Consider the following 21,350-nt stretch of genomic DNA (forward strand, 5'->3'; position numbering starts at 1 on the left):
TCTGCCATTCTCTGGATTTATGGTGCTTTCAAGACAACTGGGAACTCTGAAAAAAACAAGGTTGAATCATGACATCAGTGATCTTCAGGTCTGAGCTCTAGAAAGAGGCCCGAGTTCCCGACTTCAATGTATTTTTCCAGTCTGAGGTAGTTTTCCCAGTTCCGTTTTTCCAGTTGTTTTGAACGCAGCAGAAGTCATGCTGTATTGATAGCATGGCCAATATATTCAACATTTTCTGACCAATGGTGTTACGTGTGAATTTTAATCCTTTTAAGCTTGGAAAAGAGACTCTTAAACCCAGACTTGGACCACACACCCTCTCCACTGAATAGCAGGGGAAGGACAATAGCTGATTGTTTTGCAAACTACTCATTGTTGAATTTGAAATGTTTATCTTGTTGTGTAATGTTTATGTCCAATGGCTGATAAGTACTGATACGTTTTTATCTATAATTTCTCTTCATATGACAAGGATTGGAAAGGATTTGCCCGTAGATTGTTGATATGAATCATGATGATGAGTGCTTGTCTAGCTTGCTAGCTACGATTTTGAAAGTATAATGCTGACATGATCAGTCCAATCAAAGCTACGGTAGATATAATGTGATTTGACATCCTTTTATCTGTGGCCAATGACCTTGAGCCTTCTTGGATGGGCACTTCTGATGTAAATCTATGGCAGTACCCAAGGGGGCTTGAACTTTCCAGCTCTCCCTGTAGATCTTTCGGTGACATTGTGTACCGGTGAGTGACAGAACACTGAGCCAATCACGGCGCAACTAGAGAAGATTACTTACTAATCCCCATGCTCTGTATTTTCCGCTGGCTGCCCCTCCACCACAGAAAGCACTAAACTAGGCAGAAAATCCTGCATTTAGGAGCTGCCTTACTCAAGAAAGCAAAAAGGAGACCATGTTTGTATGCAGCTGTATATGTGACATGCAAACTGATATCTGACACGTATTAATGCCAAAATAACATGCAAAACAGGCATCAACAAAAAATATATATATATCTTTATTTTATTATAAAAAGCGACATGGGAAGAAAACACTTTTAATTTGCTCAACTTACCCCATGGTCATTAGCTCAACTTAACCCAAGGCAAACATTTTGACAATATTATCCCACAGAGCTACAGGGATGCACTTTCATGTTAGGTTTGGACCTCATATGGAAGCAAATAGAGACAAAAACTGATGTATAGAACGATCTTTAAATGATCTACTTTGGTTAAGATACAAGCATCATGAAACCTCTAACATAATACATCTTTTTGACTTGGTGAAAATCAATTTTTGGGATCCAACTTGCTTACTACTTTTTCAATGTGTTTTCTTCCTTCACAGCATTGATATCGTTCCACCTCAAAAAGCACCAGAAAGAGGATTTCAACACGCACCATCTCAGATTGTTCTGAAATCAGTTCTGAAATCGTTTCTGTAGTTACAAACAGTTAACATAAGCATTCCAGAAACAATATTTTGTTGAAATATCATTTAATCTCTTTAAAATGAAGCTAATTGACTGCACCCAAATTGGACATTTTAAATGTATAGGATTCATATAATATTCAATAAATATACTGTAGTACCTTACATCTGATTTGAACCAAACTTTTTTCTAACAATGAGTAAGACATGAAGAATCCAAAGACATGGTCAAAAGCCACCCAAGGACCCACGCCCCGCCTCACACCAATCCCACCCCAACAATGACTATATAGTATCAGTTCTCTATGTCTGACGTGTAGTATGGAGTTGCGGTTCTGAGTATTGTTTCTTCATCTTATGTAATGTATTCTCAGTGATTTTGGTGATATTTTCTTTTACAGTGCCTTCAGAAAGTAGTCATATCCCTTCACTTTATTCCACATTTTATTGTGACTGAATTCAAAATGGATTAAATATTTAAAACAATTACCCATCTACACACAATACCCCACAATGACAAAGTGAAAACATGTTTTAGACATTTTTGCAAATGTATTGAAAATTAAATACAGAAATATCTCATTTACATACGTATTTACACATTTGGAAAGGTCAAAGGATGTGAATACTTTTTGAAGGCACTGTATGTCCCATCCTACATCCTGGTACCTATATTAGCATTTTTACACTTCATCTCCAAATCATCCTAAAGTATTTAAAAATGTAAATGATGTGACTTATAGATTATTTGGATATGAAGTGCAAAAATGCTAATATAGGTACATTAGACTTGCATTGGATATGGTAATATCAAGAGAAAGGTTTTGTTAGTTTTGTAACCTAACAACAACCAAATTCAACCAAATTCACTGAGAATACATTACATAGGATGAAGAAACAATAGAGCCGCAACTCCAAACTACCTGTCAAACACAGAGAACTGATATTATATACTCTTTGCTGGGTTGGGATTGGTGTGAGGATTTCTCACGTCTTACTCATTGTTAGAAAATAATTTGGTACTATAATTATTGAATATTATAATGAATCCTATAAATTAAAGTGGTCAATTTGGGTGCAATCAATTAGCTAAATTTCTCAGAGATCCAATTATTTTTCAACAAAATAATGTTTCCGGAATGCTTATCTTACTTAACCTTTATTTAACTAGGCAAGTCAGTTAAGAACAAATTCTTATTTTCAATGATGGCCTAGGAACAGTGGGTTAACTGCCTTCTTCAGGGGCAGAACAACAGATGTTTACCTTGTCAGCTCTGGGATTTGATCTTGCAACCTTTCGGTTACTAGTCCAACGCTCAAACCACTAGGCTATCTGCCACCCCGTATCTGTTTCTAACTACAGAAACGATTTCAGAACAATCTGAGATGGTGGACGTCATGACTTTCTGAAATGACATGGAACGACCCATGTGCAAAACATCACACTTGGACAGAATGTACCACATTGTCTTAATCATTTGACCTTTCTTCCACAACACAGGGAAGGTGACTGAAATGTCAGTATGACGTGGGCCTCCGGCATTTATTTTTAATGGCCTTGGGAAGCAGTCTGGGCCTGAAGGTGAGCAGGAAGATGACAGTAATCCCAACCAGGCAGAGGACAGGTACAATAAACAACAGGATGTACCAGTATACAGACTCCTCCTCACTCCCACCACACATTAAAGGGTCTAAAAACACCACTTTGTGTGTATTTTGTGTCAGATCCTGACATGAAATGTCTGAGAGGTCGATGATATTGACCGTTTTCGCCCTCTCAAACGTCCTGTACCAGTCCAACTGGCAGCAGTTGAAAGTGTTTCCATTAAGAAAAACAGTCTGTAGTTTCAAGGCTAATGTGTTAGCCTGATCTGAGGGGACAGTGTTAAGTTTGTTGTCCCTCAGGTCCAGCAGCCTCAGCTCAAGGCGTTGCAGTGAAGCAGGGAGCTGAGTAAGAGAGTTTCTGGAAATGTTCAAAGACTTTAAGTGGTGGAAAGGGGAGAAGTCAAAGTCTCTCAGGCCTGTGTTTCCCAATCCTAGATGGTGTAAAGTTCTGCTGAGGCCTACTATCGATCTGGGCCCAATGTTGAGTTCTGGGTTGTTAGACAACTCCAGGTGTGTTAGAGGTGTCCCTGTGAATGCTGACGATGGCAGTCTCCCCAGGTTGCACCCTGATAGGTGGAGCTGTCTCAGAGAGATGATGTTTCTCCAAACAACACAGTCTGATTGGTTACCCCCATCTCTGTTCCCGCCCCATTCCTCAAGGGGGCATATGCCAATTCTGTTAAAGCTGATATCCACAGAGCTGATGCTGGTGAGAGAGGAGAACAGTCTAGGAGGAAGACTCTGCAGGTCATTCTGGCTCAGATTGAGATAGCTCAGTTTTCCTAACTCACTTAAACTACCTTGGTCAGCATGGAGCTCCGTCAATCTATTGTTGCTCACATCCAACTCGTACAACGTCCCTGGAAGTTTTTCCAGTGTTAGATTTAAAACCTCAAGACAGTTTGTCTGCATTCTGAGCCTGACCAGGCTAGGCATTTTGCTGATAAACCCTTGGGGGAAGTAGCCCACCTGATTTCCACTCAGATCCAGCAGGTCTAGAGAGGAGATGTCACCGTGAAGGCTCTCGTCCCACAGCTGGGCTGTGACATTGGTCACGTTGCCCCTCAGGTTGAAGAACTGGACACTGTTGGTCCAGTTTGGGTAGCCAGCGGTGTCTGCCAGGTGTTCGTAGAAGCTCACCCTGTTCTGGGACAGATGGAGGTTCCTGAGGCGGCTCTGGATGGGAAGGAAGGGGAAGAAAAGGAGGTTGTTGTTGGTGAGATCCAGGGTCTCCAGCTGGAAAGTTTCCTGGAGGTCCTGGTTGGCTATGAACCACTCAATGTTGTTGTGACTTGCGTTGAGCACCACGAGCTGGGTCATGTCGAAGTCCATCAGGCAGGCCAGGTGGTTGAAGGCCAGGTTTAGTCTCTGGAGCTTGTGCAGGTGGTCAAAGGCATCAACGATCTCAAACAGCATGTTCCTCTGCAGGTCCAGCTCTCTGAGCTGGTGGAGGTCGCTGAAAGAACTTTCGTCCAGCCTCAGCAGGAGGTTCCTGGAAAGGTTGAGGTACTCCAGGGACGTCATATTCTGGAGGAGGACCGAAGCTATGTCGTTTGTAAGCTGGTTTTCTGACAGATCCAGAACTTTGAGTCTAGACAGGGTGAGCAGTGCCCTGCTAGTTTCCTGGTATCCAACGTGAAGTTGATTGGCAGCTAGATTGAGGCTCTCTAGATGAGGTGAGTTGTGAAAGAGTTTTGACCCCACTGTCTCCAAGCGGTTTTTTGCACAGCTTAGAGTGCGAAGGGAGATGTAGCGGGAGAGGGAGTCATCTTGTAGCATCTGAATGTGGTTATGGGTCAGGTGGAGTTCCTCTATGTTGTCCGGTAGGTCCCTCGGCACAGATGAGATCTCACTATCACTACAGAGAGCAATCTTTTGGGTCTGTAAGGAGAAAGGGAGAGAAATGCAGTGTATGCGAGATCAATACAATTTAAAATACTTCATTTTATATGTTAAAATACTTTAAAACAGCAAAGTATTATACCACAAATCAGACCAGAGAGTATACGAGGGTATAAAAAGTATTTCATGTATGCATGAACGGAAACCCTGAGAACCAGCAGTAGCAGCAGTTTCCATGATAGAATTACCTTTGCTTATATCTATTGTGGTAACGTATGCTCTCTCTTCCCTTCAGAAACCAGAGTGTATGCTGCATTTCTTATGGAAATGTCATCAGAGGCACTTTTTCACAGCTTTCAGTGAGAACCACAAGCTCTGAAATTCATATTTCGAAGGAACTTTCTTTACTCGGTATTGTATGTTTATTATTGTCATTGAGAGTTACAGTAGGACCTGAAATGATTGACACCCTTGATCGAGATGAACAAAAATGACTGTATAAAACAACTATTTCAAATACTGAGCTATGTTGTAGGCTCCAAAACAACTGAGCCTTTTTCTGAAATATTTTATGAGTTGGAGAACACATTGAGACCAGGGGTATTCAACCGGGGGTCCGCAGCCCAAGCAACTGCAGGGGATCCTCAAAAATAGTGCATAAAAAAGGAATATCGCTAGCAATCATTTTGAATTACATACCTACAGTAGAAAAGAGGAGGATATCTTATTTCTAATGATGTCAACTTGTTTCTTAAAGTACCAATGCAGCCGCATTTATCTCAATATCAAATAATTTCTGGGTAACAATTAAGTACCTTACTGTGATTGTTTTAAATTAAAATGGTCAAAAAGAATCAAACATTTATTCTTAGCAAAGAGCAATTTCTCAAGCAAGAATCTTGCTAGGAATGTCTGGGAGTGGTTTGAGTGGGGAGAGGAAGACTGAAAATGTGCTATTATTGGCAGAGAGGCTTGGAACTCTTTCCTATTGGTCAATTAACTAATTCATTGCATGGTGATGTCACCATGGAACGCCAAAACTCCCTCCCACCAAAACAGGCAGAAATTTCAGGCGGTCTTTTCAAACAGCTCTTACACTAAAAGGGTATTATCATCATTTTCACAATTTCACAGTATTTTTACAGATTCCCGTTGTGTATCAAGAATGGTTCACCACCCAAAGGATATCCAGCCAACTTGACAAAACTGTGGGAAGTCAACATGGGCCAGCATATCTATGGAACGCTTTCTACACCTTGTAGTTCATGCCCCAACAAATTGAGGCTGTCTGAGGGCAAAAGGGGGTACAACTCAATATCAGAAAGGTGTTCCTAATGTTTTGTACACTCAGTGTATATAAAACACAAGAGAAATCTCATTTTTGACTGCACTGGACCTTTAACTCCTAATATTGAGCAAATTACACTAATTGGAGCCAATTACACTCACACACCCATGAATAGTCTACCAATGTAGCAAGTGACGCTGGATGTTTCCTTACCTTGGACATACATTTTTGCGAACACATGGCTAAACAGCTGCAAAAGTGTTTGGAGTACCTTTCTGTCTAATAGGCTATATTAGAGTTTACACTTTCTCTTCCAATTATAATGTGGGGGGTCAAAATAATGAAAAACTATCTACCAAGTCTACTCATGTTACTTAATAAGACATTTTTGCTAACGTATGATTGGGGGGGTCCCTTGGCTGCCGGTTTTCCTGGGTACATTCATATTTTACAGTGTACATTTTCTCTCATGTACTCTCATTTTGACGCCAAACCCACCACTGGTGCGCTCTATTTTCATGTCATCTGACCAAAGCACCAATTCCAATCCAAGTGCCACCGCTGTTTAGCAAACTCCTGCCGTTTACAGTTGTTGGATGACTTGAAAATAGAGATTTTTGGCTAGTTCTGGGTTTTGGGTTGTGTGTCTGCATAAGCAGAAAATAACCCATAAAATATAGTGGTGGATTTTTGATGTTAGTGGGTTATTTTGCTTCCACTGGTCCTTGGGCCCTTGTTAAAGGTCAACGACATCATGAACTATACCCAGCACCAGGATATTTTAGCCAAAAAGCTGGTTGCCTCTGCCAGGAGTGGCTCTTCCAAATAAAATAAAATCCCATTTTATTGGCCACATACATGTTTAGCAGATGTTATTGCGGGTGTAGCAAAATGCTTGTGCTTCTAGTTGACAGTGCAGCAATATCTAACAAGTCATATCTAACAATTTCACAACAAATACCTAATACACATAAATCTAAGTAAAGGAATGGAATTAAGAATATATAAATATATGGACGAGCAATGTCAGATCGGCATAGACTAAGATACAGTTTATAGTTTAGAATACAGTATACATACGAGATGAGTAATGCAAGATACGTAAACATTATTAAAGTGACATTATTAAAAGTGACTAGTGTTCCATTTCTTAAAGTGGCCAATGATTTACAGTCTGCGTATATAGGCAGCAGCCTCTCTGTGCCAGTGATGGCTGTTTAGCAGTCTGATGGCCTTGAGATAGAAGCTGTTTTTCAGTCTCTCAGTCCCAACTTTGATGCACCTGTACTGACCTCGCCTTCTGGATGACAAGCAGGGTGAACAGGCAGTGGCTCGGGTGGTTGTTGTCTTTGATGATCTTTTTGGCCTTCCTGTGAAATTGGGTGCTATAGGTGTCCTGGAGGGCAGGTAGTTTGCCCCGGTGATGCGTTGTGCAGACCGCACCACCCTCTGGAGAGCCCTGAGGTTGTGGGTGGTGCAGTTGCCGTACCAGGTGGTGATGCAGCCTGACAGGATGCTCTCAATAGTGCATCTGTAAAAGTTTGTGAGGGTTTTAGGTGACAAGCCAAATTTCTTCAGCCCCCTGCGGTTGAAGAAGCGCTGTTGCACCTTCTTCACCACACTGTCTGTGTCGGTGGAACATTTCAGTTTGTCAGTGATACAGTTGAAGTCGGAAGTTTACATACAATTAAGTTGGAGTCATTAAAACTAGTTTTTTTTAACCACTCTACAAATTTCTTGTAAACAAACAATGGTTTTGGCAAGTCGGTTAGGACATCTACTTTGTGCATGACACAAGTCATTTTTCCAACAATTGCTTACAGACAGATTATTTCACTATCACAATTCCAATGGGTCAGATGTTTACATACACTCAGTTGACTGTGCCTTTCAACAGCTTGGAAAGCTTGGAAAAAAACACCAGAAAAATATGTCATGGCTTTAGAAGCTTCTGATAGGCTAACTGACATAATTTGAGTCAACTGGAGGTGTACCTGTGGATGTATTTCAAGGCCTACCTTCAAACTCAGTGCCTCTTTGCTTGGCTTAATGGGGAAATCAAAAGAAATCAGCCAAAACCTCCACAAGTCTGGTTCATCCTTGGGAGCAATTTCCAAACGCCTGAAGGCACCACGTTCATCTGTACAAACAATAATACGCAAGTATAAACACCATGGGACCACACAGCCGTCATACCGCTCAGGAAGGAGACGCGTTCTGTCTCCGAGAGATGAACGTACTTGGATGCAAAAAGTGCAAATCAATCACAGAACAACAGCGCAGTAAAACGACCTTGTGAAGATGCTGGAAGAAACAGGTACAAAAGTATCTATATCCACAGTAAAACGGGTCCTATATCGACATAACCTGAAAGGTCACTCAGCAAGGAAGAAGCCACTGCTCCAAAACCGCCATAAAAAAGCCAGACTACGGTTTGCAACTGCACATGGGGACAAAGATCGTACGTTTTGGAGAAATGTCCTCTGGTCTGATGAAACAAAAATAGAATTGTTTGGCCATAATGACCATCGTTATATTTGGAGGAAAAAGGGAGGCTTGCAAGCCGAAGAACACCATCCCAACCGTGAAGCATGGGTGTGGCAGCATCATGTTGTGGGGGTGCTTTGCTGCAGGAGGGACTGGTGCACTTCACAAATAGATGGCATCATGTGGCAGGAAAACTATGTGGATATATTGAAGCAACATCTCAAAAAAAGCTTGGTCGCAAATGGGTCTTTCAAATGGACAATGACACCAAGCATACTTCAAAAGTTGTGGCAAAATGGCTCAAGAACAACAAAGTCAAGATATTGGAGTGGCCATCACAAAGCCCTGACCTCAATCTCATAGACAATTAGTGGGCAGAACTAAAAAAAAGTGCATGCGAGCAAGGAGGCCAACCAATCAGTTACACCAGCTCTGTCAAGAGGAATGGCCCAAAATTCACCCAACTTATTGCAGGAACCTTGGGGAAGGCTACCCAAAACGTTTGACCCAAGGTAAACAATTTAAAGGCCAAATACTAATTGAGTGTATGCAAACTTCTGACCCACTTGGAATGTGATGAAAGAAATAAAAGCTGAAATAAATCACTCTACTATTATTCTGACATTTCACATTCTTAAAATAAAGTGGTGATCCTAACTGACCTAAGACAGGGAATTTTTATTGTGATTAAATGTCTGGATTTGTGAAAAAATTAGTTTAAATGTATTTGGCTAAGGTCTATGTAAACTTCCGACTTCAACTGTATGTACACCGAGGAACTTAAAACTTTCCACCTTCTCCACTGCTGTCCCGTTGATGTGGATAGGGGGGTGCTCCCTCTTCTGTTTCTTGAAGTCCACGATCATCTTCTTTGTTTTGTTGATGTTGGGTGACAGGTTATTTTCCTGACACCACACTCCCAGAGCCCTCACCTCCTCCCTGTAGTCTGTCTCGTCGTTGTTGGTAATCAAGCCTACTACTGTTGTGTTGTCTGCAAACGTGATGATTGAGTTCGAGGCGTGCATGGCCACACAGTCATGGGTGAACAGGGAGTACAGGAGGGGGCTGAGCACGCACCCTTGTGGGGCACTAGTGTTGAGGATCAGTGAAGTGGAGGTGTTGTTTCCTACCTTCACAACCTGTGGGAGGCCTGTCAGGAAGTCCAGGACCCAATTGCACATTGGCGGGGTTCAGAACCAGGGCCTCGAGCTTAATGATGGGCTTGGAGGGTACTATGGTGTTGAATGCTGAGCTGGACTCAATGAACAGAATTCTTACATAGGTATTCCTCTTGTCCAGATGGGATAGGGCAGTGTGCAGTGTGATGGCGATTGCATCCTCTGTGGACCTATTGGGGCGGTAAGCAAATTGAAGTGGGTCTAGGGTGACAGGTCAGGTGGAAGTGATATGATCCTTGACTGGTCTCTCAAAGCACTTCATGAGGACAGAAGTCAGTGCTACGAGGCGATAGTCATTTAGTTCAGTTACCTTTGCATTCATGAGTATAGGAACAATGGTGGCCATCTTGAAGCAAGACAATAACCCCAAGCACACATAAAAATAAACGTAAATTTGCAAAGGCCATCTGTCTCCGGATGTAAAACCTGTTGAAAACCTGTGGTTTGAATTGAAGAGGGCAGTCCATAAGGGCAGATCGAATTATATCAAGGATCTAGAAAGATTCTATATGGAGGAATGGTCTAAAATTCATCCCAATGTGTTCTTCAACTCATCTCTTTCTCTGAGCAATTGTATTAGTATAAAACATTTGCTCATCTTCATCAAGGATGTCAATAATTTCAGACCCTCACCGTATACAATTTAGAAACTACTTAGAAAAGATGTTATTCAATGTGCTATACATGCCCATGAGTTTTATTATTGACCTGTGAAATATTCTCCATGTGTCTAAACATATCATTTTTATCAGTAAAATGTTTTTATTTTATTTGTCTTGTTGATGACAATAGTTATTGTATTTTCTCACAAGATTCAGATTAGTATAGGCTCCTATCTTGTTGTAGATACACATTAAATATGAATGTTTGTCAACGGTTAGCATTGTGCTTTATTTATTGATTGCATATTTGGATTTCTGTGACTTTCAAAGTCAATCAAATTCATTTGTGACTAAGTGTGTCACTCAATGTTATTTGTATTATTAGTATTAATAGTATTATTATTTATATTATTCATAAGAGAATACATGGGACATAAAAGGTTCCTAAAGGATCATTAAAAACCTAAAAGGTTCCTCAGGGAAAAGGTTCCAGGAGGCACCTTTAGGGGTTCCACTGGAGTTGCAATTAGAGGAAGCCCTGGAGGTGCCTATAGGAATATTCTTTTTAGAGTGTATATTTTCTCCCTCTACACTCTAATAAGCTTGTTCAAGAAATGTAGCTCTTACCAGTCTGCAGAGGCTGTGGTGAGGGTGGCTGAGGGCAGGTATTAGCAGGCTCCACAGGGTCCAGATGGTGAGACAGACCAGGGTAGGGAGTAGGCCTTGAATGGGCATCTTAACATCCTCACTGTGGAGGAGAGAAGGGGAGCAGGAGACGACTGAGACTCAGAAAATGAGAGATAATCTATGTCAGGTTTTCCCAAACTCAGTGGTGTGACAAACAAAAAATGTCCAGTCAGCGGGAAGTCCTGTGGGCGAAAACAGCTTGTTGATGAGAGGTTGAAGGAGAATGGCAAGAATAGTGCAAGTTACCAGACGGGCCACAAACAGGCAAATAACGGCACAGTACAACAGTAGTGTGCAGAACAACATCTTGGAATGCACAACTCGTCGGTCCTTGTCACAGATAGGCTATTGCAGCAGACGACCACACCGGGTTCCACTGCTATCAGCTGAAAACAAGAAGAAGCAGTTCCATTGGGCACGTGATTGCCAACACTGGACAATTGAGGAGTGGAAAAACATTGCCTGGTTTGACGAATCCCGGTTCCTGTTGCGTCATGCTGATGGCAGTCAGGATTTGGCATAAGCAGCATGAGTCCATGGCCCCAACCTGCCTTGTGTCAACTGTACAGGCTAGTGGTGGTGGTGTAATGGTGTGGGGAATGTTTTCCTGGCCCACATTAGTTCCCTTGATACCGATTAAGCAATGTTTTCATGCAACCGAGAATTCAGGCTGTTCTGGGGGCAAGGAAGGGGGTCCGACCTGGTACTAGATGGCTGTACCTAATAAACTGGCCACTGAGTGTATGCCAGACAATATAACACCAACGCAGTCTCTCAACCATAAAAACAGAATAACAGCTGTATATCTCCGTTATCTTTTAACCTTGATAAAGCGTTCAATTAATTATTTTCATACTGCAACCATTACATCTGATCAATACTGTACTGTAATACTGTATATACCGAGAGTTCAAAAGGTATTCGCACTCAAACCATGAACATGAATAACCCAAGGAGGCTGAGACGCAAAAATAACATACTTAATTTAATACATGCTTGTCTGAAACGTAAGTTATTTTATGTTCAATTATTTAACACATTTCACTGTCACCCTTCATATTCTTTTGAGCATTGATTAAATTAAGTAGGCCTTTATCATTTTTGCATCTCAGCCTCAGGGTTAGTCCTTATCATGGTTTGAGTGCGACTACCTTTTGAACTCTCCACTACTGTAGTAATCAAATACATTAATAAGGAATAATATATAAATCTACTTATAAATCCAAAATATTGAATTGACATATTACATATCTGAACAGATAATGCACAGTATAATGCTTTACAAGACGTTAACTAATAGTCAAATAAACGAATCGTTTATTATCAATTTATAAGCAGATTGAGGAATACAACGAATTAGCATAGGCTGTATAACGAGAAGGATATTAAGCTACAAAGTAACATTCCTTGACTTAAGAGCATGAATGACAATACATTCAAAGTCACACTTTCTTTTCTGATATTACAAGCACGTACTGAGAAGTGTGCCATTTGCGCTGATGTTATTCATTCATTACTTTGTCAGACGCTGTTGAGTGTAGTAGATAGGTCACGCACAGGTAGAGCAAGTGCACAAGGCGCCATGCATCTACTACTTACGCTGGTGGTTTGGTGTGTGTTATTCAAGCCACTGACGGTTGAGCTCCTGACCATATTCTCTGGTTTGTTCGACGCAGCGTCGGTCTGTAAATCGGTTCTCATCTATGTGGAGCGGTGTGTGTTCTCTACATAGCTGAGCGGTGCTTTTAGTATTTGCGGAAGCAGGCAAGCAACGGAAACCAAAGTCACATGGACAAGCAAGATTATATATATAGGTTCGCAGGTCTAGGTCAGAGACATGCATGTCCTGTACATATTGCATTGGAACTAGAAGATTCCCTGTATTTTTTTTGTGATGCATTTCATGCATGCCCATAGTACATCAGTGTCAACTTATGTTATTTGCAGACAATAGACTTACATCAAATGCAACTTTCTAACCTATCTGTTTCTATTTGGGAATTCTGTTTTTTTTTTTTTTAACTTTTGCAATGTGAAGCACTTCATCCTCTCACAAAAAAAACCTGGTATAATTGGAAACCTGCAATCCACACCATGATTTGTGTGTGCATGTGTTTGTGTAGGCTTATCTTGGCTACTACAAAAACCTACCGACAAACCCCATTCTCACCTCTCACTCTCCAACTCCTGTTTCTGAACATCAGATACTACAGAGAGGAAACCACTAAACATTCACACCCTTCCTGCCTAGCTGACACTTTTGCAACAGCCAAGGGAACGAGTTGATTCTTTGTATTTTGTTCAGCTACTTTGACACGTCATACTGACATTTACACTGTAAATACTCAACCAGCCCTCTCATTTACCATGAACCATTGGAAGAGAAACACGGCTTTTTATCAGTAGCATAGTACCTGGTTGTGAATTTACTGACCATGACATACGAGTTTACCACAAAACAGATTAAAATTGGTGCTCCCCATGCGCACTCTCTCTCCACACACACACACTGAGAAAGTACAGGTAATTACGTTTAATTCTGCGGCCTACAGCGTAGTTTGTGTCGTATTTTCCCATAGTTCTGGAATTAGAATAGGGAATTAGAATCAGGAAGTGATGGAGCTGCCATCGCAGTGGTGATTTGTTGGGGCTTCCTTCCCGTTTTCATGCAATGAGTCCTCTCCTCTCGTTCTAATTTCTGACTTGATTAAGTGATTGGCAGCTGAAGCCAGCTTTATGCTCAGTTGAATTCATTAATTCAGTTGACATTCATTTTTCATAGGCTTGGCATCCCTTCAAATATTAAGCCTTATCTCTTTTCTTCCAATATCCTATTTAGAAATACACATTTATGCCTGTTTTAAAAACTGTACACAGTAGAAACTACAAACACAGACATCCCTCATGGGCTCCCGAGTGGTGCAGAGGTCTAAGGCACTGCATCTCAGTGCTAGAGGTATCACTGCAGACACCCTGGTTTGAATTCAGGCTGTATCACAACTGGCTGTGATTGGGAGTCCCATAGGGCGGCGCACAATTGGCCCAGTGTCGTCGGGTTTGGCCGGTGTAGGCCGTCATTGTAAATAAGAATTTGATCTTAACTGACTTGCCTGGTTAAATAAAATACAAAAATGAAATGCTCCCTCATCAAAAGTGTGTGTGCAGCATTGAGGTAGAACCCCAATGACATGCTTAGCTTTCATGTGGTTGAAACACACACAAACACACCTAGGAAGCTTGACAAACTGGTACATTATTGTCGCAAACTATATTGAACAAAATTATAAACATATCATGCAACAATTACAGTTCATATACGGAAGTCAGTCAATTGAAATAAATGTATTAGGCCCAAATCTATGGATTTCACATTACTAGGAATACAGATATGCATCTGTTGGTCACAGATACCTTAGAAAAAAGGTAGTGTTGTGGATCAGAAAACAAGTCTGGTGACCACCATTTGCCTCATGCAGCGTGACACATATCCTTCGCATAGAGCTGAACGTTACCCTACTCCTTTTCAATGGCTGTGCGAAGTTGATGGATATATGCGGGATCTGGAACACGCTGCCGATCCAGAGCATCCCAAACATGCTCGAAGGGTGACATGTCTGGTGAGTATGCAGGCCATGGAAAAACTGGGACATTTTTAGCTTCTAGGAATTGTGTACAGATTGTTGCGAAATGGGGCTGTGCATTATCATGCTGAAACATGAGGTGATGGCGGCGGATGAATGGCACGACAATGGGCCTCACGATCATGTCACGGTATCTTTGTCTATTCAAATTGCTATCGATAAAATGCAATTGTGTTTGTTGTCCCCACATGACGCCATACACACAGTCTGGCATCTGCCCGGTAAAATCGAAACTGGGATTCATCTGTGAAGGGCACACTTCTCCAGCGTGCTAGTAGCCATCGAAGGTGAGCATTTGCCCACTGAAGTTGGTTACGAAGTAGAACTGCAGTCAGGTCAAGACCCTGGTGAGGACAACGAGCAAGCAGATGAGCTTCCCTGGGGCGGGTCTTGGCCTGACTGCAGTTCTGTGTCGTAACCGACTTCAGTGGGCAAATGCTCAACTTCGATGACCACTGGCACACTGGAGAAGTGTGCTCTTTACAGATGAATCTCGGTTTCAACTGTACCGGGTAGATGCCAGACTGTGTGTATGGCATTGTGTGGGCGAGCAGTTTGCTGATGTCAGCCTATGGTAGGGAAATTAACATGACATTTTCTGGCAAAAGTTCTGGTGGAAATTCCTGCTGTCACTTTCCCAATTGCATGCTCCCCGAAAACTTGAGACATCTGTGGCATTGTATTGTGACAAAACTGCACATTTTAGAGTGGCATTTTATTGTCCCCAGCACAAGGTGTAAAGATCATGCTGTTTAATCAGCTTCTTGATATGCCACACCTGTCAGGTGGATGGATTATCTTGGCAAAGGGATATAAACAAATTTGTTCCAGAATTTGAGAGAAATAAGGTTTTTGTGAGTATGGGAAATTCTTGGGATCTTTTATTTCAGCTCATGAAACATGGGACCAACACATTACATGTTGCATTTATATTTTTGTTCAGTTTATATCAGAAACCTGCCAACACTTGTCACCTGGGGCATAGGAAATTACATGGTGCTGCAGTTAACTCAGCCCACAAACACCAATTGTATGAGAAAGTCAGACAAAACAGAAATAATTTGATTGTAGATAAAAGGGAGAGTACAATATGACTAGAGACATTTCAATTTGGGAAGTAAGTAAAATAATGTCCTATTTGTATTTATTATGGATCCCCATTAGCTGCTGCTGCCAAGGGGTCCAGCAAAATTAAGGCAGTTTATACAATTTTTAAAAAATGACAATACATTCACAGATTTCACAACAAATATCATTGGGTGGTTCTTATTTCATATAGAATATTGAAGTCAATGATTGCCCTCTTGTGGAAGCATTATGAAACACTCAATCAATCAATTACAGACTGGCACCAGGTAGACTTTATTTTGAAGGTTCCATGACCTCTTCAATAGTACCACGAATTAAAACCTATAAATATAATGAAATACTATGATGAATACCACCACAATTAAAATGGATTCACAGTAGCATGGTCTCCTCACTTCTGCTCTCCTATACAATGTATCTGAAGAGAGGAGACGTTTCAGTTATACTGCAATGACTAGCTTTTCTACTGAAGCAGTCTTTTCCAAGTGTCCCATACGGTATAGTCCTCTGAAGTGTCCCCCTTGCTGTTCCATCCATGGCAGTTACACGTGTACTCTAGAAATGTTACAACTTGCATTGTCACACACACGTTATGATTTGTCTTTATTTGCCACAGTTCATATTTGGTTTTGCCTCATAGGAACAGACATCATAAAACCGTCTGCATGTACAGGACTCAGTGTTGTTACTTCATAAAATAACATTAAAAAAAACAAGTAAAGTCCTCCCGTACTGTAAATAAAATGGTCCAGCAGCTGAAGTGGATAGGATCCATGTTGAGTCAGAAACACCTTTGAAACAGCCCCCAGTCCCCCACCCTCCATCAATTATCACTTCCCAAAAACCTAGTCAAACCCTCTTGTCCATCAATAGTTCACTCTCATCCATGTTGATTTTGTAGTCCATTCCTGTGGTTGTGGAATGTTCGTTTAGAATCCTCTCGGTGTCAACCATCAGTCATTATCCTTGGCACACCTGATGTGACGTGGCACCAGCGGGTGTTGTGGCGGTGCTATCCATCCAGAGGCTTGCCAAGGTAGACCATGGTCACCTCAGTGTTGCCATAGACAGCTGAGACAGCCGGGAAGAGGCAGGCTTTAGGCAGCCCTCTGAAGGCCACTCCCAGAAAGTCAAAGCCTCTCTCGAAGGCCAAGGTCTTGTTATCCATGTCAAGAATCACTCGTATCCTCTCCCCGATCTGTGGACGGACACCATTACACTAGAAAGTAATATAACAATAAGTAACAGCTACAATACAGGGAATGGCTTCTCTTTCACGCTACAATTGAACATGATTACTGTTGAGAGAACTTCTAATTTAAGGTAGCGTTCTTCTTGACATGTATTCTACTACACAGGCCTAACTCATCCCACCAATAAATGTTTATAATATTTCAACTAGTTTCACTTAATTGGGATGGGTCATCAGTTTAAAACAATGGCTTAGAACTTCAATTGAACATTTTTAGTTGATGCATACAGATATGTTGTCTATTCCTGTCTGCAGCCTACCCACCCCATGGTGACAAAGTCCCTGAACTCCGGCACTAATCTCACGGCTTCGCTGTCGTTTCCGTTGCAACGCATTTTGCTATGGTGTGCACTTATCAATATGACCCAGGAGAAAAACGTTAACCTACCTGGTATTTGGGTGCGTTGTTGCACTGAGGGAAGTTCCCGTTCACCTCCCCATTGTGGAGCAGGTTGTTATCCACCAGATTCCAGCCCCAGCTCTGGTCGTCACTGCCCAGGAGGGCCACATAGCCCTGGCATTGCATGGCAGCACGCTTGGTGGCAATGCCGATCACTGCCACGGTCCCCAGGGGCCCCTCCCACCAGATCTCCCAGGCATGGCGGCCCTCAGAGAAGCCGATCTTGCCGCGGGCTCCGTCGGTGCTCTGGGCGATGGGGTTGCGGTGAAGGGTGAAACTGTTCTTCTTCACGTAGACGTTGCGTGAGCAGTCGTGGGAACTCAGAGCGTGCAGGTAGGACTTGAGCTGCAGGAGAGGCAGACAAAGATGAGATAGGGTTTTGAAGAGGACATAAATCCAAGTGATTGAGAGCAGAATCAACATGCATGCCAACCAAAAATCATTGCTATTCCATTTTACTTAAAATATTATCTCATTCAAGGAAATGATTGCAACATGCTTATGGATCGTATTTAATGCTGGCGTTTCTGCATATATAAACAACTGGGCGTGTGTGTATAGACGGCTAGCCACTAGTCTGTGCATGACAGACAGGGAGACTCATACCATTGATGAGTAGCCTAGGCTATGACTGAATGGCAAGTTAATGTGTGCTGATTGGGTTTGTGATCTTTTCACAATGTGGTATCTTTTGGATTGAAATCCAAATCTGTAACAACAGCTATAGGCATTCACTTCGGTATTCAAATAGTAAACAAACATTATTAGCTTAGCTAGTAGCTGCTACCTTTCCCTTGTATGTTGTCAGATTGCAAAGAATGTCGGAGCGCAGTGCCTCTTCACTAAGAGAGCGAGCGCACAGACTCCGCCACACCTCGCTGTTCTCATCAGCGAGGCAGTTGTTCCAGTGCCAGCACACCAACGAGCACCGCATCAAATCATACAAGTCCAGATAGGAGAAGAAGAACACATGCTCCAGAACCCGACTAGGTAGCCTGCCTGCTATTCCCACTTCCCCGCCCGCTGCAACATAGGACGACCCAGCTGGGCTACAACTGGCAGCGGCTGCGCCGATGCAAGAGGACGCCCCTCCGGCGGCCGCTCCCGACATAATTTGCTAAATTGAGAATAACGACCGATGAACAGTGTTTTACAGCATAAATTGTTAACTAAAATGTATTAAAATGCACAATTTCTAAATACTAGCTAAATCACGGCGGTGATATTGTCAGGCATTTAATTCGATGGACCCAGACCCGGTTGGTAAAGTGGAAACAAACGCGAAATCCAGTCAGGTCTCGGACATTTTTGTATGGCAATGATAAATCATATATTTATAAATTAAATATTTATTCTGATCCGCCATCTTCAATTATAAAGAAGGAGACAAAGATAATCCCATGATCAACGTTTTGTCTTAAATTATAATAGGTGTATTTTACTTTGTGTACCTGTTAGGACCTTTTGTCGGTCATACAGCGGCCCTCGCAGCTGATCTACAGTCAGTTTAGATTTTTACCCCTTAAAAGTCCATCCTCAAATGTGTAGTATGGTTTACTGATTGATCCTAGATCTGTTCACATGGTCCATTTCTATTTTGTGTGTTGCCCTAATTAAGTGATAATGGCCTCGAAGGCGTTGTTTGGAAGATATCGGCACGGGTGCCATATCCTCCAAAACACCGGCATCGAGGACATTATCACTTTTATACAACTGGTTCCTAAATCAAATCAAATCGAATTTTATTTGTCACATACACATGGTTAGCAGATGTTAATGCGAGTGTAGCGAAATGCTTGTGCTTCTAGTTCCGACAATGCAGTAATAACCAACAAGTAATCTAACTAACAATTCCAAAACTACTACCTTATACACACAAGTGTAAGGGGATAAAGAATATGTACATAAAGATATATGAATGAGTGATGGTACAGAGCGGCATAGGCAAGATACAGTAGATGGTATCGAGTATCGAGTACAGTATATACATATGAGATGAGTATGTAAACAAAGTGGCATAGTTAAAGTGGCTAGTGATACATGTATTACATAAAGATGCAGTAGATGATATAGAGTACAGTATATACGTATACATATGAGATGAATAATGTAGGGTATGTAAACGTTATATTAGGTAGCATTGTTTAAAGTGGCTAGTGATATATTTTACATCATTTCCCATCAATTCCCATTATTAAAGTGGCTGGAGTTGAGTCAGTGTGTTGGCAGCAGCCACTCAATGTTAGTGGTGGCTGTTTAACAGTCTGATGGCCTTGAGATCGAAGCTGTTTTTCAGTCTCTCGGTCCCAGCTTTGATGCACCTGTACTGACCTCGCCTTCTGAATGATAGCGGGGTGAACAGGCAGTGGCTCGGGTGGTTGTTGTCCTTGATGATCTTTATGGCCTTCCTGTGACATCGGGTGGTGTAGGTGTCCTGGAGGGCAGGTAGTTTGCCCCCGGTGATGCGTTGTGCAGACCTCACTACCCTCTGGAGAGCCTTACGGTTGTGGGCGGAGCAGTTGCCGTACCAGGCGGTGATACAGCCCGCCAGGATGCTCTCGATTGTGCATCTGTAGAAGTTTGTGAGTGCTTTTGGTGACAAGCCAAATTTCTTCAGCCTCTGGGGTAGAAGAGACGCTGCTGCGCCTTCTTCACGATGCTGCTTGTGTGGGTGGACCAATTCAGTTTGTCTGTGATGTGTATGCCGAGGAACTTAAAACTTTACTACCCTCTCCACTACTGTTCCATCGATGTGGATAGGGGGGTGTTCCCTCTGCTGTTTCCTGAAGTCCACAATCATCTCCTTAGTTTTGTTGACGTTGAGTGTGAGGTTATTTTCCTGACACCACACTCCGAGGGCCCTCACCTCCTCCCTGTAGGCCATCTCGTCGTTGTTGGTAATCAAGCCTACCACTGTTGTGTCGTCCGCAAACTTGATGATTGAGTTGGAGGCGTGCGTGGCCACGCAGTCGTGGGTGAACAGGGAGTACAGGAGAGGGCTCAGAACGCACCCTTGTGGGGCCCCAGTGTTGAGGATCAGCGGGGTGGAGATGTTGTTGCCTACCCTCACCACCTGGGGGGCGGCCCGTCAGGAAGTCTAGTACCCAGTTGCACAGGGCGGGGTTGAGAACCAGGGTCTCGAGCTTGATGACGAGCTTGGAGGGTACTATGGTGTTAAATGCCGAGCTGTAGTCGATGAACAGCATTCTCACATAGGTATTCCTCTTGTCCAGATGGGTTAGGGCAGTGTGGTTGAGATTGCATCATCTGTGGACCTATTGGGGCGGTAAGCAAATTGGAGTGGGTCTAGGGTGTCAGGTAGGGTGGAGGTGATATGGTCCTTGACTAGTCTCTCAAAGCACTTCATGATGACGGAAGTGAGTGCTACGGGGCGGTAGTCGTTTTGCTCAGTTACCTTAGCTTTCTTGGGAACAGGAACAATGGTAGCCCTCTTGAAGCATGTGGGAACAGCAGACTGGGATAGGGATTGATTGAATATGGTCTGCGCATGCTCTGAGGGCGCGGCTGGGGATGCCGTCTGGGCCTGCAGCCTTGCGAGGGTTAACACGTTTAAATGTTTTCCTCACGTCGGCTGCTAAATAATGATTGACAGAAGTTCATTAAAAACGTTATTTTGATGAAATTATTCATACTATTTCTTCCTTCCTTCCACAAGATATAGTCCCGAAACAAATCTATGGTTGCTATCCAAGCCGGCTGGTCGTTCAATTGGTTTGGTTGCCAGAGACAAAACCCAGACGTTCAGTCTTTTTGTTCTGTATCTATGGACGCGACCCAGTCGTAGGTTCTAAATGTTCTATTGCTATACTGGCTTGCAACATTCTT

The 21,350-nt window shown here is 42.5% G+C and overlaps 2 protein-coding genes across 5 annotated transcripts; both read right to left on the reverse strand.

Moving 5' to 3' along the window:
• Positions 1 to 993: 993 nt before the first annotated feature.
• Positions 994 to 12,871, reverse strand: nrros (negative regulator of reactive oxygen species). 3 transcript variants are annotated; one of them, XM_052483376.1, is made up of 4 exons: positions 12,722 to 12,846; positions 11,063 to 11,183; positions 9,786 to 10,003; positions 994 to 4,919 (listed from the first exon to the last, which is right to left on the reverse strand). In XM_052483376.1, exons 3-4 carry the CDS (start codon positions 9,834 to 9,836, stop codon positions 2,952 to 2,954), a joined length of 2,019 nt encoding a protein of 672 aa, XP_052339336.1. In that variant the 5' UTR covers positions 9,837 to 10,003; positions 11,063 to 11,183; positions 12,722 to 12,846; the 3' UTR covers positions 994 to 2,951. The 3 variants fall into 3 exon arrangements, 2 of the variants coding, with proteins under 2 accessions (XP_052339336.1, XP_035614423.1); XM_035758530.2 differs by lacking the exon at positions 9,786 to 10,003 and having other exon boundaries at positions 12,722 to 12,871; XR_008083591.1 differs by lacking the exons at positions 9,786 to 10,003; positions 11,063 to 11,183; positions 12,722 to 12,846 and adding an exon at positions 7,461 to 8,193 and having other exon boundaries at positions 4,774 to 4,919.
• Positions 12,872 to 15,866: 2,995 nt separating this feature from the next.
• Positions 15,867 to 18,799, reverse strand: LOC118372590 (F-box/SPRY domain-containing protein 1-like). 2 transcript variants are annotated; one of them, XM_035758524.2, is made up of 3 exons: positions 18,292 to 18,799; positions 17,493 to 17,849; positions 15,867 to 17,050 (listed from the first exon to the last, which is right to left on the reverse strand). In XM_035758524.2, exons 1-3 carry the CDS (start codon positions 18,613 to 18,615, stop codon positions 16,865 to 16,867), a joined length of 867 nt encoding a protein of 288 aa, XP_035614417.1. In that variant the 5' UTR covers positions 18,616 to 18,799; the 3' UTR covers positions 15,867 to 16,864. The 2 variants fall into 2 exon arrangements, with proteins under 2 accessions (XP_035614417.1, XP_035614416.1); XM_035758523.2 differs by having other exon boundaries at positions 15,867 to 17,071.
• Between the last annotated feature and the right edge of the window lie 2,551 nt (positions 18,800 to 21,350).

This window comes from Oncorhynchus keta, chromosome 28 (genome assembly GCF_023373465.1).
Source record: "Oncorhynchus keta strain PuntledgeMale-10-30-2019 chromosome 28, Oket_V2, whole genome shotgun sequence".
NCBI classification, from domain to species: domain Eukaryota; kingdom Metazoa; phylum Chordata; class Actinopteri; order Salmoniformes; family Salmonidae; genus Oncorhynchus; species Oncorhynchus keta.

Coding starts and splice junctions, on each gene's coding strand:
- nrros (XM_035758530.2), bottom strand. CDS start 11,170: ATGCCCATTCAAGGCCTACTCCCTACCCTGGTCTGTCTCACCATCTGG. Junction 4,920..11,062: donor ACCACAGCCTCTGCAGACTG/GTAAGAGCTACA, acceptor TTCTCCTTACAG/ACCCAAAAGATTGCTCTCTG.
- LOC118372590 (XM_035758523.2), bottom strand. CDS start 18,615: ATGTCGGGAGCGGCCGCCGGAGGGGCGTCCTCTTGCATCGGCGCAGCC. Junction 17,850..18,291: donor TGACAACATACAAGGGAAAG/GTAGCAGCTACT, acceptor CCTCTCCTGCAG/CTCAAGTCCTACCTGCACGC. Junction 17,072..17,492: donor ACAACGCACCCAAATACCAG/GTAGGTTAACGT, acceptor ATTACTTTCTAG/TGTAATGGTGTCCGTCCACA.